General features: G+C 46.6%; 1 protein-coding gene across 2 annotated transcripts in view; it reads left to right on the forward strand.

Moving 5' to 3' along the window:
* Positions 1-1,473: 1,473 nt before the first annotated feature.
* The window catches only part of TRIP10 (thyroid hormone receptor interactor 10), a 77,743-nt gene continuing 64,546 nt past the window's right edge, over positions 1,474-14,670 (forward strand). Inside the window, exon 1 of one of the 2 annotated variants that reach the window (XM_081947223.1) lies at positions 1,474-1,623. In XM_081947223.1, coding sequence (XP_081803349.1) covers positions 1,600-1,623 — 24 coding nt within the window. In that variant the 5' untranslated portion in view covers positions 1,474-1,599. Of the gene's footprint in view, positions 1,624-1,942; positions 2,034-14,670 lie in introns of those variants that run through there. The other variant, XM_081947224.1, reaches the window with a different exon arrangement.

Here is a 14,670-nt window from a genome sequence, read left to right on the forward strand (position 1 = left end):
GGAGAATAAGCCAATCCCATATTTTGTGTGACTGATGCTCGAGTTCCAAAAACAGCTATGATGCTCCTCGTAATCTATTTGATAAGCTAGACATATCTAGCTTTCTCACCATAAGTAGTGCTTGTTAAAGAAGAATACTCAGCTACTGCAGCTGAATACATTTATTAGTCTTTCAAATGAAATGGAACTCTTTGTTTTACTACACGCTAGGCACACCCCAAAAAAGTATGTATTGGGTGTAGGCAACAGAGGGAGGCCAGTTTCCTCCTAACCACAGAGCACTTTTTTGGTTTGATCCGACTCTGGTTGGAAAGGAATAAGAATGAAGTGGGAGTGGCCAGAGAGATAACTACTATGAAGTCCTGTTCACCTTCTTGACATAGGGCAATCCAAACAATCAATCAATGCGGCGTTCCGCTATTGTTGCTTGCATCTTCAATAGACATCCACATGCTTTATTTGCAGCACCAGTAACACCGCTGATTTCCTTATATGTTGTTTAACAAGACTCATCAACACGTGTGGGTGCTCGTTATTAGCTGCGGAGCACTCTTTTTTCAGCAAAAAAGGAGGAGGGGTGATTTTTTAAAAAAAAAATCAGGCAGAAACGGGACTACATCTTAACCAAATATCCGGCTTGTGGGATGCAATTGTTGGCAAGTGTACACAGCCGGAGGGGTGCAGCCACGAGGAATGCGGGAACTCCAAAACCAGGCTTTCTAGGTAAGTCAGTTAGGGCGGGGGAACATGGACATCTGGAAAAATTGGCCGGGGCGTAAGTATCGGCCTCGGCTCAGGACTTCTCTTCCCCGGAAAGCGACCAGAAACAAAATCCCAGCTCCTGCTGCTGTAAAACACCTTTTATACCCGCTTCGACAGCTTGGCGGCGATTAAAAAAAAACGATCGAGGAGATCCGCTACCATTGCCTGGGGAATGGGCGGCTTGTTTTTCTAAACAACGTCTCTTCCCTCAACCCCACCCCCACCCCCCTGAATTCCGGTTATTTCTAAGTCGTGTTTGGGACCGGCTTGAATTACCTTTGTCGAATTTTTCCTGGGAAGTATTTCTCGGAATCAACCCAAACGCCACAAACCAGCGTGCATTTCGGGGTTTCTCCGCAGCTCTTGCAAGGAAGATGTTAGCAAAGCCGCCAACGAGCCTCCTGGACTTCTGAAGCAGCTGCTGGGTTGGTCCTGCTCTAGGGACTGCGCTCGATTTTTACCTTAGAGGAATCAACGTAGGCTCGGGCACTGAGCATCATCCAGAGAGGAGCAGCGACGCCGGCATCTCAAAGGATGGCGCTCTCGACTTTCTGGATCCTGACGGGCGGGCGAAGGACGGGCTGGGCGGTTTACTAGGAAGGCGAAAAGAGACCGGAGACGAGACAAGCCGTCCTGGCGCAAAACAAGGCTCGGGCTGACGATTCCTGACTGCGCCTTTAAGGATACACGGGGGCGGAGCAGGGAGTGTCCCAAGCAGGCGCTGAGGTTGTGCGGCCGGAGGAGTACGATTCTGTGGGTAACGGCGGCAGCGGCGAATTGGGCTTCGGGTGGGCCTAACGAGAGGAAGCGAGGGCTCACGACGGGAGCGCAGCCAGCATGGACTGGGGCACGGAGCTCTGGGTAAGCAAGCGCGCAGCCCTCTCGCCTGGGCGCTCTCCTTGGAAGTTGCCGTGCTTACGATTTCCTGGTTTATCCCTCCCGCTTTTTCTTTTTGGTCTCCATTTCCCACCATTTGGTCTTCATGCCCCCAACCCAGGGCTAGGCTTGTTTATCTCCAGACCTCCGTAAAGCTTGAACCTTGTCCTTTTCGCCAAGCAAAGTTTGAGTTCTCTGCCCCCCGCCCCCCGCAGCGAAGCCCCTTTCCGCCGTTAGCGCCCTCTTCCACCTCTCCTTAAATAGACGCTCATCCCAGGACGCCCCGGGGCGCTAATCCTGGTTCCAGGCCCTTTTCTGTTTTGGCTACTCTTGGTCTGTTTTCTCCTTTCTTGGCCTCGTAAAAGGAAAGCGTGGTTTTGGAATGGGAATCGTGGGTGAGTCGTTCATCTTCATGAGTAATGATTTTAAAATTTCCTGCTTCGTTAAGTGTTATAGAATTATAGGGCAGGTTTAGATAGATAGACAGAAACTGTATCTTTTGGTCCAGGTAAGCAAGACCACCTGGAAGAAAAGGAGGAAGTACTTTAATACTTTTGATTTTGGAAATGTAAAGCTGTTGTGTTTGTGCCACCATAACCAGTAACCCAGTTCCCAGTCTGGTCTGGAAAAAAGTTGCAATATGTAATATTGCCCCTACAGAGGACTGGACCACTTGATAGATCTCTGTTGGATATGCCAGCTTCTGCAACATCACATGGGAGGAAGGCTTGGTGTCCCAAGCAGCCGCTTAGAGATCTTTCTGTGGTTTAGTCTGACATGCATCTGGGGTAGATATGGGGTAGCATGATTGTTTAATACTTTGCATAGAACCTGCACTCTCATACTCAAAATCACTCACCATAAAGAATACCAATAGCGTGTGCTTTCTGAGCAAAGGGAGTATTTGACATTAAAAGATTGAAGGACAAGAGTAGCTAACTACTTAAAATTATTTTTATTTTTTAGACTGGCCCAGATTTCACCAGAGTGGAGATCTGTCCCATGAATACATTCTTGCTCCAAAATAGTCCACTGCTGGTGATCCTGAACTTTTTTACAAGAATTCCAATAAATGTTTGAGAAGTCTGTGAAAAGTAATGGCGGTAGACATAGCTTGCCCATTTCTAATTTAAAATGTATTTGGGTTAATGTAAGTCTAACAACCTGGGCTTTCAAGACCAGCTGCCAGTTGGGTTTGGTCAGAAAAGCCTGCTTAGTTGATTCTTGGGCTAAAGAAAGCCCAGGACAAAAACTTCCATCAAGCTGAGGAAGGAGAGTTTTTAACAGTATATTAAACAAAAAAGAGATTTACGTCTCTGATAAACATGAACTGAAGAAAAGAATTTGGGGATGTTGACTTGTAGAGGGTTGACTTTCACAGTCAATTCAAAATATCTCTCCTCAGCGAACACATCCACTCCACAAATGACATAGAATTTGAAGAATGCATTTGGTATCATGCAGAAAATAAATATTACTCTTCTGCTTAGAAAGATAATTTAGGGAAGCACTTGAAAAAGAAGGAAGAGGAAGATTCTTTCGTATGTATTTTTAACAGACAGAAGAGAGATAATAGTTGAAATTGAAAAGGCACAGCACACTTTGGACACATTTTTGATCTATGTGATATTGGTATTTCTTATTATATAAGCCCACCAACGGTGTGAACCTTGTCTTTTAAGATTCCTACCAGCATAAGTGGGAATTGTGCCAACTGTAATCCAACGTGGTTGGTGGTTACTAGTTGAAAATAGCTGATAGATAATGGGCATTACTGCTTCTTTCTCTCCCAGTTGCTTAGAAACTTAGGGGAAGCTTCTTTGTCATTCATTTTCTATCTTATTTTAAGTATCCTGCATTGTTTCTGGGGGTTGATATTATTAGAACAGGCCTTTTTTCACCATCAGCTTTAGTTTTTCTGTTACTGAAAGGTCCTAAAGATGCCTTTTGTAAATTGCTGGGTCTAATCAGAGATTAACTCTAGCCTCATTGCTAGAATAGCACAAGCTATTCCTGGCACATTGGAATGGCACAGACAAAGTTTGCCCTCTGCAAGAGAAACAGCAAGAAAATTTCATACTCAAAACAACATGACACTATGAATGACTCTATCTATCTATCTATCTATCTATCTATCTATCTATCTATCTATCTATCTATCTATCTATCTAACACACACACACACACAGAGAGAGACATACATACATACATACATACATACATATACATATTTAAATTGCTTTAACCTGCATTTGTAAAATACAACAAGAGCTTCCTGTATTTGCTAATGGTTTCCTGCGGTCCAGTATATACAATAGTTGTTTGGTTTGCTTGTTTATCTTTTCTGTTGTGCCCCAACCAGGCTCCAACAGTGAAGGGGAGAGTTGATTGTTGGGTGTGGGGAAGCAGCAGGATGCATCAGCAGGGAGAATCAGCAAACCTGAGGAACTTTGTCCTGTGCATCAACATTAACTTAATAATGCCTGTGAATCTTGCAGTTCTGCCTTCTCTACAGGGTGCTTGGAATTTCCCTTTGGAGAAGGATGGCCAATCCTGGGCAGATTTGTTTAACCTATTGTTCAAGCTGTTCCTCCTGATATCTGTGTGTGGCCTGATGAATTTTCCAATAACGTTTAGGGGAGATTTATAAACTTCTGGCTTGAATCTCCTGATGCAGAGCTTAAAAGAGACTGGGTTTATATTGGTGATGTGAGCAGGAACTGACATCTAGGTGTTTATAACCTGGCTAGTGCTGTTTGCATGAGTGTTGTCTTCAGCATTTTCTTGCACTATTGATCTTCTTCCAGCATAATGATTGCAGTTCAAACCTCTTTTGATTCTCCAAAATCACCAATACATTATTGTAGTTTGGAGAGAGCTAAGGAACCCAAACTACAGTAATGCATTGGTGATTTGGAAACTTGTAATGACAAAAGTTGCCTTAACAATTCATCGAATTATATGTATGAAGAAAAGGAAAGGAATGAAAGACAATCCATTAACTTGTCTGTGGAGGTTAATTATCCAGGTGCTTTTTCCAAAAGATTCTTAGTGTTGTTGTTTTTTAAAAAATGTTTCACTTCTCATCCATAATGTCCCAATTTCAGTATCAGACACATTGGTTTTTGAGAGTTTCTCATAGTCACCCAAGTAAAATGTTATATCTGCAGTGAAATAATTAAATTTGAAGTTTTGAGAGCCTTCTAACAATTTTGGCAACATATATTGTTATGCTATCTTTTGCCTTTTTCTGTATTGAGTAATATTTATTCATGTGACGGTTATAGAAATAAATGGAACTTTTCTTTTATATAGTTGCTTTGGCAATAGAATGTAGAATAACAGGGTTGGAAGACCTTGGAGGTCTTCTGGTCCAATTCCCTGCTCAAGCATTCTGCACAAATGGTTTTCCAAACTCTTTTTTAAAATCACAAAAGGTATTTAAAGGGGGTCCGTGGGGAGGAAAAGGTTGAGAACCACTGCACTAGGACGCCAAGATCCCTCTCACAGTTACTGCTTTTGAACCGGGTTTCACTAAGCATTTTGCTAGACTAACAATTTAGTCACTTTGTCAAAGAATGAAATAAGATTTGTTTGGCATGATCTGTTTTTGACAAACCCATTTGACTTCTACTTATAACTTTACGTGTTATAACTTTAAAGTTAGTGGAGTTTCATTCTGAGTTGCCTTCTATGCAACTGCACTATAAATACTTGTTGCTTGAATATTGCTTCCTTCTGTAGAAATTGAGATTGAATTGTCAGTCTTGAGTTCCTGGTATAAGAGAACTTGACTTCTGGTCATACTTCTGAAGTCTAAAATGGAATGGCAGTTCCATGCTTCAAAGAGGAGCAAAAGAACAAGGTTATATACCGGTAGGTTCTGTTCTCCTTAATTTCTATGGCTGCATTCCTGTAAATATTTAGGACAAACCTCAGTAGACATAGGATTGGGCTGTCTTTCATTAAGGGACGTAGGGGGCATATTTCTTCTTAACAAAACCAAATTTATATCAAAATTCACTCCACTATTTTTCAAACTAGGAAAGCTGATAACTGATATTTCTTTTAAAAGCACCTAACTTCCTGGTAATGTTCCCTTTTTGTGCCCAGTGACATGGATGCAGATTGTTTTTTAGGGCTTTCTTTCTGAATGAAAAGGTACAGATTAATGGGTTATTATGATTTAGCATTTTCCCAGGAAAGTGGACTGAAATCAAACTTTTTAAAAATAAATATATTGGTTGCGAAGCCTTATATAAAAAGATTGAATTATTGCTTCAACGTCATTACTGTTGTAATCTTGAATGACAAATGCCCACTAGAGAGCTTCTGCTTGCCATAATTATATTTCTTTATCAATACACCATCTCCATTACACTCTTGTATTTCTCCTTTCATTGATTTTGGGTGTGTTATGTTCAGGACTGGGAGGAACTTTTTTTTATCTTTCAATTAGTTTGGAGGATATGGTTACAAACAGCTGTTCCTTAAGCATGTTTCTATGGCTAATAGCTTCTGCAGTAACCAAAAAAGGCAATGGAGGGGATGTATGTTATACCCATTAAGTGTTACATTTACTTCCATAAATATTCAGGTTCTTTTGCTTTATTGGGAAGCCTGTTAATGTCCTTTTGGAATTTGTTTTTAAAAAACCTCTTTAATCAAGAGTAGCAATCTTTTCATCAGACTATGCATAAAAATCAAGAACCAGAAGAATTTCCACAGTGGGCAAAAATCATGAGATTTGCAACTAAAAATGCAAGAGTCTATTCAAAGATTTGGCTCAAATTATTTGTTTATATTTTCATTTGTCTTTTGGACATTGTCATCATGATAACTATAGTTAACAATTTGCAATTAAAGGGCACAAGCACAGTGAGTTCTGGGGACTGCAAAAAAAAAGGACCTGTGACCACATTAAGACTTCAGATAACCTAATTGAGCTTTAAATTGTAAAGTTGTTTAATTGTGCATTCGATTGCTTGCAAGTCTATGCATTTTACAGGAGCAGTATGTATTAGCTGCTGCAGCTCCCTGTAGTATGTATCACTGGTGACAACTGTTCTTTGTGAACCGTGGAATGGCCCTCACTTTCCCCACTTTCCCACAACACTAAGTGTGGCAGCCCTAAAGATCCAAAAGAAAAGATGGCCTCCAGGGCTGACACTATAATTTACCCAATTTGATATAGAATCTGGTCTTCCTGAAGAGAAAGAACGTTGGTCCTTACCTGAACGTTTCTTTTCGGTAGACGAGAAGGAGGGGCGACTCCTGGGATATTCTCACAGCCTGATTGGTCCAAAGACTGAGGGAAATCTCTTTTAACCTCCGCCTTTCCCTGTGGCTCCCAGTTCCTCGAAGTCACATGACCAGAACATGCTGCCAAAAAAACAGACAACAGCAAGGGAAAAACCACCCCCCTGCCCCTCATCTTGACTGACTATCACCTATGTCTGAGTGGGGCGGGATGTCGCCCCTTCCACTCGTCTACCGAAAAGAAACATTCAGGTAAGGACCAACGTACTTTTTCCGGTAGACTCGAGGGAGGGGCGACTCCTGGGACGTACCCGAGCTTAGTCTCTGGAAGGAAAACTAGGATTCGGGGGAAGGGGCAGTTGCTACCTGTTGTAGAACCCTACACCCAAAAGACGCCTCGGCCGATGCAAAGGCATCCAGCCGGTAGTGGCGGATGAACGGTGTCGGGGATGACCAAGTAGCCACCCAACAAATGTCTTCGAAAGGAGCCCTCATGGCCCACACTCCTGTAGTAGCGCACTCCGTGTGGAGTGGACCATGATCCCCGAAGGGGGGACCCAGCCCGAGGACTCGTAGGCCGTACAGATGCCCTGTTGTAACCACCTGCCAATGGTGGCAGAGGGAACCAAGGAGCCAGGCTGGAATGAAATAAAGAGGGCCTCTGTCTTACGGAAGGAAGACATGCATCAAAATGCGCAAGGTATGACAAACGTCTAGCCGGTGCCAAAAGTGCTCCCCCTCATGGGAGGGCGACAGACAGAAAATGGGAAGGATGACCTCCTGCGCTCGGTGGAAGGGCGAGTTGACCTTAGGGAGAAAGGTAGGGTCTAGCCGTAGGACCACCCTATCCTGGTGAAACTGACAGAGATCATCACTCGGAAATGCGCCTAGCTGAAGTCACTGTGACAAGGAATGCCACCTTGAGAGATAGGAACCTAAGGTGAATAGTGCGCAAGGGTTCAAAAGGAACCCCCGTCAAGGCCCTAAGAACAAGGGGCAGGTCCCAAGTCGGGAACCTACGGACGGGGGGGGGGCGTAATTTAGCGGCTTCCCTCAGAAATCTCTTGACTAGGGAATGGTGGGCCAGAGACAAATGGTCATCCCCTGGAAGAACTGAGGCCAGGGCGGCTACCTGATACTTCAAGGTGTTGTGGGAGAGACCCCCGTACAAGCCCTTCTGGAGGAACTCCAGAATTTGAGCGACTGAAGCCTCAGTTGGACAAATCCAGAGTGGGCCGCACCACTTAACAAATGCTGGCCACTTGGAATTATATATCCGCGTGGTGGAGGAGCGTTTGGACGCCTCGATGGTTGCTATAACTTGGGAGGACAAGTTGGCACTTCTCAGGAGGGTCCGCTCAAGCGCCAGGCGGTCAGGTGGAGCCACTGGGGCTCCGGATGGATCAAGACTCCCTGGCGCAGGGAGAGCTCCTCCCACAGAATCCTCCACGGGGGAGATGGAGATTGGACGAGGTCCGCAAACCAAGGCCGTCTGGACCAGTGAGGCACTATCAAAATGATGTCTGCCCTCACTACCACTACCTTCCTCAGCATCCCTGGTATCAGGGAGCGGGGGAAAGGCATACAATAGGCCCAGAGGCCATTTGCTCCAGAGAGTGCCTGTTCCTTCTGTGGCTCAGGTTGGGAATTGAGAGAAGAATCTCGGGAGCTGGGCATTTGCCAGGGTTGCGAACAAGTCCATCAACTGGTTGCCGAACCTCTTACAAATCTTCTGGAAGAGTTCGCGAAGAATCTGCCACTCCCTGTGGTCCACAGTCACACGGCTTAACCAATCGGCCTGGTGGTTAGCCATGCCCGAGATGTGCTCCGGCACCACTGACGCAAGATGTCTCTCCGCCCAGGAGCCGAGTTTCAGTGCCTCTAGCCAAAGAGCTCTGGAATGAGTGTCCCCCCCCGTCCCATCTTGGAGTCCATGAGCGCTCCCCAACCGAACAGGCTTGCGTCTGTAGTGATGGTCACCCGATCTGGCTCCCAGAACTCTGATCCACATTGAAGAACCACCATCGCAGGGATAGACGCACATCCGTTGGTAGATGGATGAGTCGTGGAGCGTTGCTCATGCTTTTCCCCTGGAATGGGATGAAGGCCCACTGCAGAGTTTGGGAATGAAGCCGTGTCCAGGGGACAATCCCTATGCACAACACCAACTTGCCCAATAGGCGGGCCAAGGTCAGGATGGAAACTGACCGCTTGCACGTACCTGCCTTGCTGGGCCTGAAGGTTGACGAGCCGCTCTGAGGATAGTCGAACCGTGCCCCCCATGGAGTCTATCACTGCCTCCAGGTGTAAGATCTTTGTAGAGCGCAAGAGATGACTTTTGGGGAAGTTGACAGAGAATCCCAGGGCCTATAGGGTCCGAATGGTGAGTTTGAGGTCGTGGACGGCCCGGGCCTGAGAGTGGGCTTTGTGAATGTGCGCAGGGCTGAAGGGAAGGGCCCTGCATTGGAAATGGAGCCCATTGTGGGGAAAAACGAAGGAACCTGCGATGGACAGGGAGGATAGGGATGTGGAGGTAGGCTTCTGTCAGATGCACTGACGGTAGATAATCCCCCCGTCTGATGCCCTGCAGAATGGACCTGAGGGATGACATTTTGATGTGCCTGTATACCAGGTACCGATTGAGGCGCTTGAGGTCCAGTATCTCCCTCCAGCCCCCCGAGCTCTTCGGAACGACGAACAGGTTGGAGTAGTGACCCAACCCGTGTTCCATCTCCGGGACCAGCTCTACCGCCCGGATGTCCAGCAGATGTTGTATGGCTAGGGACATCAAACGACGGCGTTCCAGGTCCCGGGACGGTGGAAAGGTTCTGACGAAGGTCGGGGGCATGGAGAGGAACTCCAGATGGAGGCCGTTCCTGACTGTGGTCTTTACCCAAGCATCTGATGTTACTCGATTCCACTGATCCGCGAAGAGCTCCAGGCGGCCGCCAATGGAAATGCTGGGGTTGGGGTCATTTCTCTTTGCGGAAGCACCACACACACATACACAAAAGGGCTGCCTGGATTGGCTCTGGTACATACCCCTTTCCTGATAGTAGGGCCTCTGGAACTGCCTATCAGATCTATATCTGTGTTGTTGATACTCTTGTTCAGGGGCCCTGAAGGCATGTCTACGGTATGAGGACAGATGGTTGTCCATCTTCTTGGTATTGGTTGGCAAGACCTTCTTTTTCTCTTTATTCTCTGTGAGAATGGGGTCTAAGGATTCACCGAAGAGATTAGTATCAGTGTATGGGGCAGCTGCCAGACTCCACTTGGACTTGTTATCCATTTGCCAATTACGTAACCACAATAACCGTCTAGAAAGTCACCAAGGTGGCTGGTGCTTGGGCCGAGTACTTCACAGCATCAAGGGTGGCAACCGCCGAAAACTGTGGCAGCAATTATCTTTGTGATATCTTGGTGGAGTCGCTCATCCTGAATAGGAATGCGATCCTGTAACTGGCAGAGCCACATGACCGCTGATGTGGTCTAAGGATTCACCGAAGAGATTAGTATCAGTGTATGGGGCAGCTGCCAGACTCCACTTGGACTTGTTATCCATTTGCCAATTACGTAACCACAATAACCGTCTAGAAAGTCACCAAGGTGGCTGGTGCTTGGGCCGAGTACTTCACAGCATCAAGGGTGGCAACCGCCGAAAACTGTGGCAGCAATTATCTTTGTGATATCTTGGTGGAGTCGCTCATCCTGAATAGGAATGCGATCCTGTAACTGGCAGAGCCACATGACCGCTGATCGGTTGAAATAAGAGGCAGCTGCAGCAGACTTTACGGCCTACGCAGAGTCGTTAAAATTCTTACGTAACATAAGTTCCACCCGCTTGTCCTCTGGTTTCAACTTATCAGCCACATCACCTGACACTACGGATGAGGCATTGGCAAGGAAGGCTCCTGGGGTGTCCACATTAGGCAATTGAAACGCCTGAGAGAAGGCCTGCTCCATGTTGTAGAAGCAGCGGTCATTGCTCCCTGGGTTGGGAAAGGTGGAAGGGTGAGCCCACTGATTCTTTACCACCTCTAGAAAAAGGGGAGGAGCTGGGACCTCCTCCTTGTTGGTCACTGTATTGGAGAACATGACCAAATTAGGGTCTTTGGGTGGAGGAATGGCAGGGTCCCCTGTCCCAACCTTAGTGGTCTTCCTAGCTTTGTGTAGCAAGGGTTTAAACATCGGGGGAGCAAAGAGATTTGGAAAGGCCGAGGGCTCCGGGAGGAGAGTCTCTTCATCCTCCGAGAACCCCATGTCCTGGGAGCTCCTGAGAAACCTGGGACCGAGGCTCCCTAGAAGGATGCCTTTCCCTTAGGAAAACTGCAGAGACAATTCCCTTTGAAGTGGCTGAGGAAATCAGTCTCTTAATGCTCTCAGGGAGCAACTCCAGATCCTCAAACACATCCTCCGAAAGTCCCGGAGCAGGACCCTGCAGAGCTAGGGTGTAGGGAGGGAGGAAATCCCAGGAAGAACCCTCTAGTGGATCCCTGGACACATCCCTGGCCCCTTGAGGAGAGGCAGGAGGGGATGGAGAAATTTCCAGACCGGATTGCCTGCGTGCCCCAGTGGGGGAGATAGAGGGGGAAGAAGGACTAAACCCTCTGGGAGGAGAGGCCGATTGGTGGGATTCAGGCCTTGGGGGGAGACCTGGATCTGACTGGAGAAGAGGGCTTGTTGGCCTGGGCTTGTTGTTCTGCCCTAGGAATCCTCTTCTCCAGGGCCTTCTGACGCCGGCTTTCATCCCTCTGGGTTGCTCTGGAGGGTCGCTAGGCTGCTGAAGGCTTGGCTGCTGTTGCCTTCATCCTTGGCCCAACCATCTCTCCCTCCTTGGCCTCATTTAGGGCACTCCGCGGGGCCTGTGAAGTGGACTGCCTGCTCTCCATCATTGGTGCCACTCACGTGTCCTGAGGATGCTGGTGTCCAGAGCCACCAGCTGCTGCAAGGGCCTTGCGGGAATAACTATTGGGCTGCCGAGGCTGAAGCTTGCCCGCCCGACTCCAACCGCGTTACAAGCTGCTGCGCCAGGGCCAGAAAATGGCCGCCTTCACATGCACACTTCTAAAATGGCAACCCCCACGTGCGCACTTCCAAAATGACCACCAGAGGTTTCCGTGCGCTTTAAACCACTTTTTTTCTTCAGCCTCGGCTCAAAATAGCTTGCCGCGGCTCGTTTCGCTCAGGCGCGGCTTCTCTGATGTTAATAAAGCCATCCGCAGCCTGATCGGCACCTCTAGGTGGCAGCCCCTCCTGCGGAGCTGCAGAAACGGAGCCTGACACCCCCACAGTTCCAGGGACTGGTCAGAGCTCCTGAAATTCACGAGGAGAGAGCGAAAAGCCAATAAGCCCTCCCTCGGCTTGCTGCGAGACGGAGGACCCTGTCTCTGCAAGATAGCAGCTCAGAGAATTTATAATTTAAAGTAGCCAATAGATCCAATTCAAGAATCAATTATTAGAAGTTACTCACTCTCTCTGGGAACCAAAACACAGTGCTTGGACCAAAGGACTGAGAGGAACTGGGAGCCACAGGGAAAGGAGGAGGTTAAAAGATATTTCTTTGGACTAATCTGGCTGTGAGAATATCCCAGGAGTCGCCCCTCCCTCAAGTCTACCGGAAAACACACTATTTCATTAGCTTCTATCTGATCTGCAGTGTTGGGTTCATCTTTTGGTCTCTCATTTTGGCCTTGCCTCCCTGATTACAAATATAAAACAGTGAAGGCTGAATAAATGATTGATTGTGACTACTCTCCTAGGGGTGGGAAGCTTTGGTCTGATGTTCCTTCTTCATTTCTCTCTCTCCTCCCTCTTCCCAGTTTTTTATACACATGTGTGTCTGCTCCCCAGTCAAAGCCAGCTAGTCTCTTGGAATGAAATTAGTTGCTATGGAAATTACCTTGCACTTCATGCATTCCTGGAAGGGGAATGGGGGTGGGGTGGGGGGCAGAGGAAGAAGGGCTGATGTGTGTTTTGACTGTGAAGTGGAGGGAATTAGATTATCCTGGCTGTGGGGGGAAAGGATGCCAAGGATTGGGTAATTCAGAATAGAGTAGGAAGCGGGGGGGGGGGGGGTTCTACAGCATTGTCAAGGAAACCAAAAGCTTAGTTGATTTTTGTGAATTCCAGCCATTTTCTGCTTGCTTTCCTCAACTTCTGGGAACCTGACCTTGCCAGTTAGGTTAGATGAATCAAAGTATTGCTTGCTCCCCCCCCCCCCCAGCAGCTCTACTCCATTAGGAAATCTGAACATTGGAATTGCATCGTGGTGATTGCATTAACAAAGTGGAAAGATGCTTCTCCAGTTACATCCACAAGATGCTCCAGGAACATTCTGCTTTAGCCAAGACACAATAGGAAGGGCTCTGGAAGGGGCTTTGGCTATGCTTGGAGTGGCAAGCCCACCATGGTTTAAGAGGCTGTCTTGTTGGGGGAGTCTGATTGCAGAGACATTGGTCCTTAGGGAATCTGATGTGAAATAAATCCTGTAAGATTTTCTGAGTAGCTTATTTGTTTGCCCATCTGATATTGTCCTATACTGCCATATGGACCTTCTCTTGATTTCAAAAAGGCCCAAGGCCCAAAAAGGCTGCTTAAAGAGGTTTGGAATTCTTCACCTCTTGTAATTCTTGCTTTAGTTAAGTTGTGGAAAGATACTGATTTTCTACCTTCAGCAAGAGAGTAAAAAAATATTCCCAATCAAGGGAGCATCCACAGTGTAGATGCAAGAAATTCATTTCCCAGATAGTTGCTACGTTCCTTGATTACCCATAAAAAGGAGTGGATCAGATTTATTTTTTCCATTCCAGTCTAGGAAAAACCATGGCCCCTGATTCAAGTCACTGGAGAGGCAGCACTTAGCAATAGCAACAGCACTTAGACTTATATAACAGCTCCATAGTCCTTAGAGATGATGCAAGGGAGAGGCAGGCTCAGGGTTCTTTTCATTTGTTAATTGGATCTTTTTGTATGAGTTTGTGCCAGTGGTGGGTTCCTACTGGTTCGGACCGGTTTGGCCGAACCGGTAGTGGTTTGGCGATCTGGGTTGCTGGAACCGGCAGCGACCAAGGCCTGCCACATCCCCGAACCAGTTCTCCATCTTGTTTTTCAGTTCTGTGCATGCACCGAACAATTTTAACTGTACTGTGAATGCATATGTGCAAAGCGTGCATGCGAGCGAACCGGTAGTAGTGCCGCCAGAACCCACCCCTGGGTTGTGCCCAGCCTTTATGGTCCAGAATATGCTATGTTTTCTTACAGTGCAGAATCAAAGAAATCTCACAAATGCACTGATGTTGTGAGTAGCTGCTGTTGCAATTAATAGTGCTAGCAAGAAGCCTAGAGGAACTGGTGAGAACCAGAACAATGTCCATTATATGTAGACTATCAAGCGTATTGGAGCTGTGTTCCCTAGCCTTCCCCTTCACTCTCCATGGACATACAGTAGTTCCTTTCTGGTTCAGTATGAAACATTTAATTCTTGGAGTCCAGAGGTTTAATTTTCTCAATTATTTTTTGTTCTAATTTTTATTATGTAGCCAATCGGGAATATTCAATTCTTTTTCTTATTTTGATAAGTCAGTATCATGGCTTCATTGAACATTAATCCCCACTACCAAAAGAGTGATCTGATCACATTGTAAGTGGGCTCTAAGGAAGTCTAAATCAAAATTATCACAGGAAAAATAAGTTTAGGAGAGGGATTAAATGAAGAGAGCAGGGCTGTCTCTTTTAGGTGATCTCATCTGAAAAATATGAAATACTTTATTA

Source organism: Natrix helvetica (genome assembly GCF_964273705.1).
Source record: "Natrix helvetica genome assembly, chromosome: 1".
Lineage (NCBI taxonomy): Eukaryota > Metazoa > Chordata > Lepidosauria > Squamata > Natricidae > Natrix > Natrix helvetica.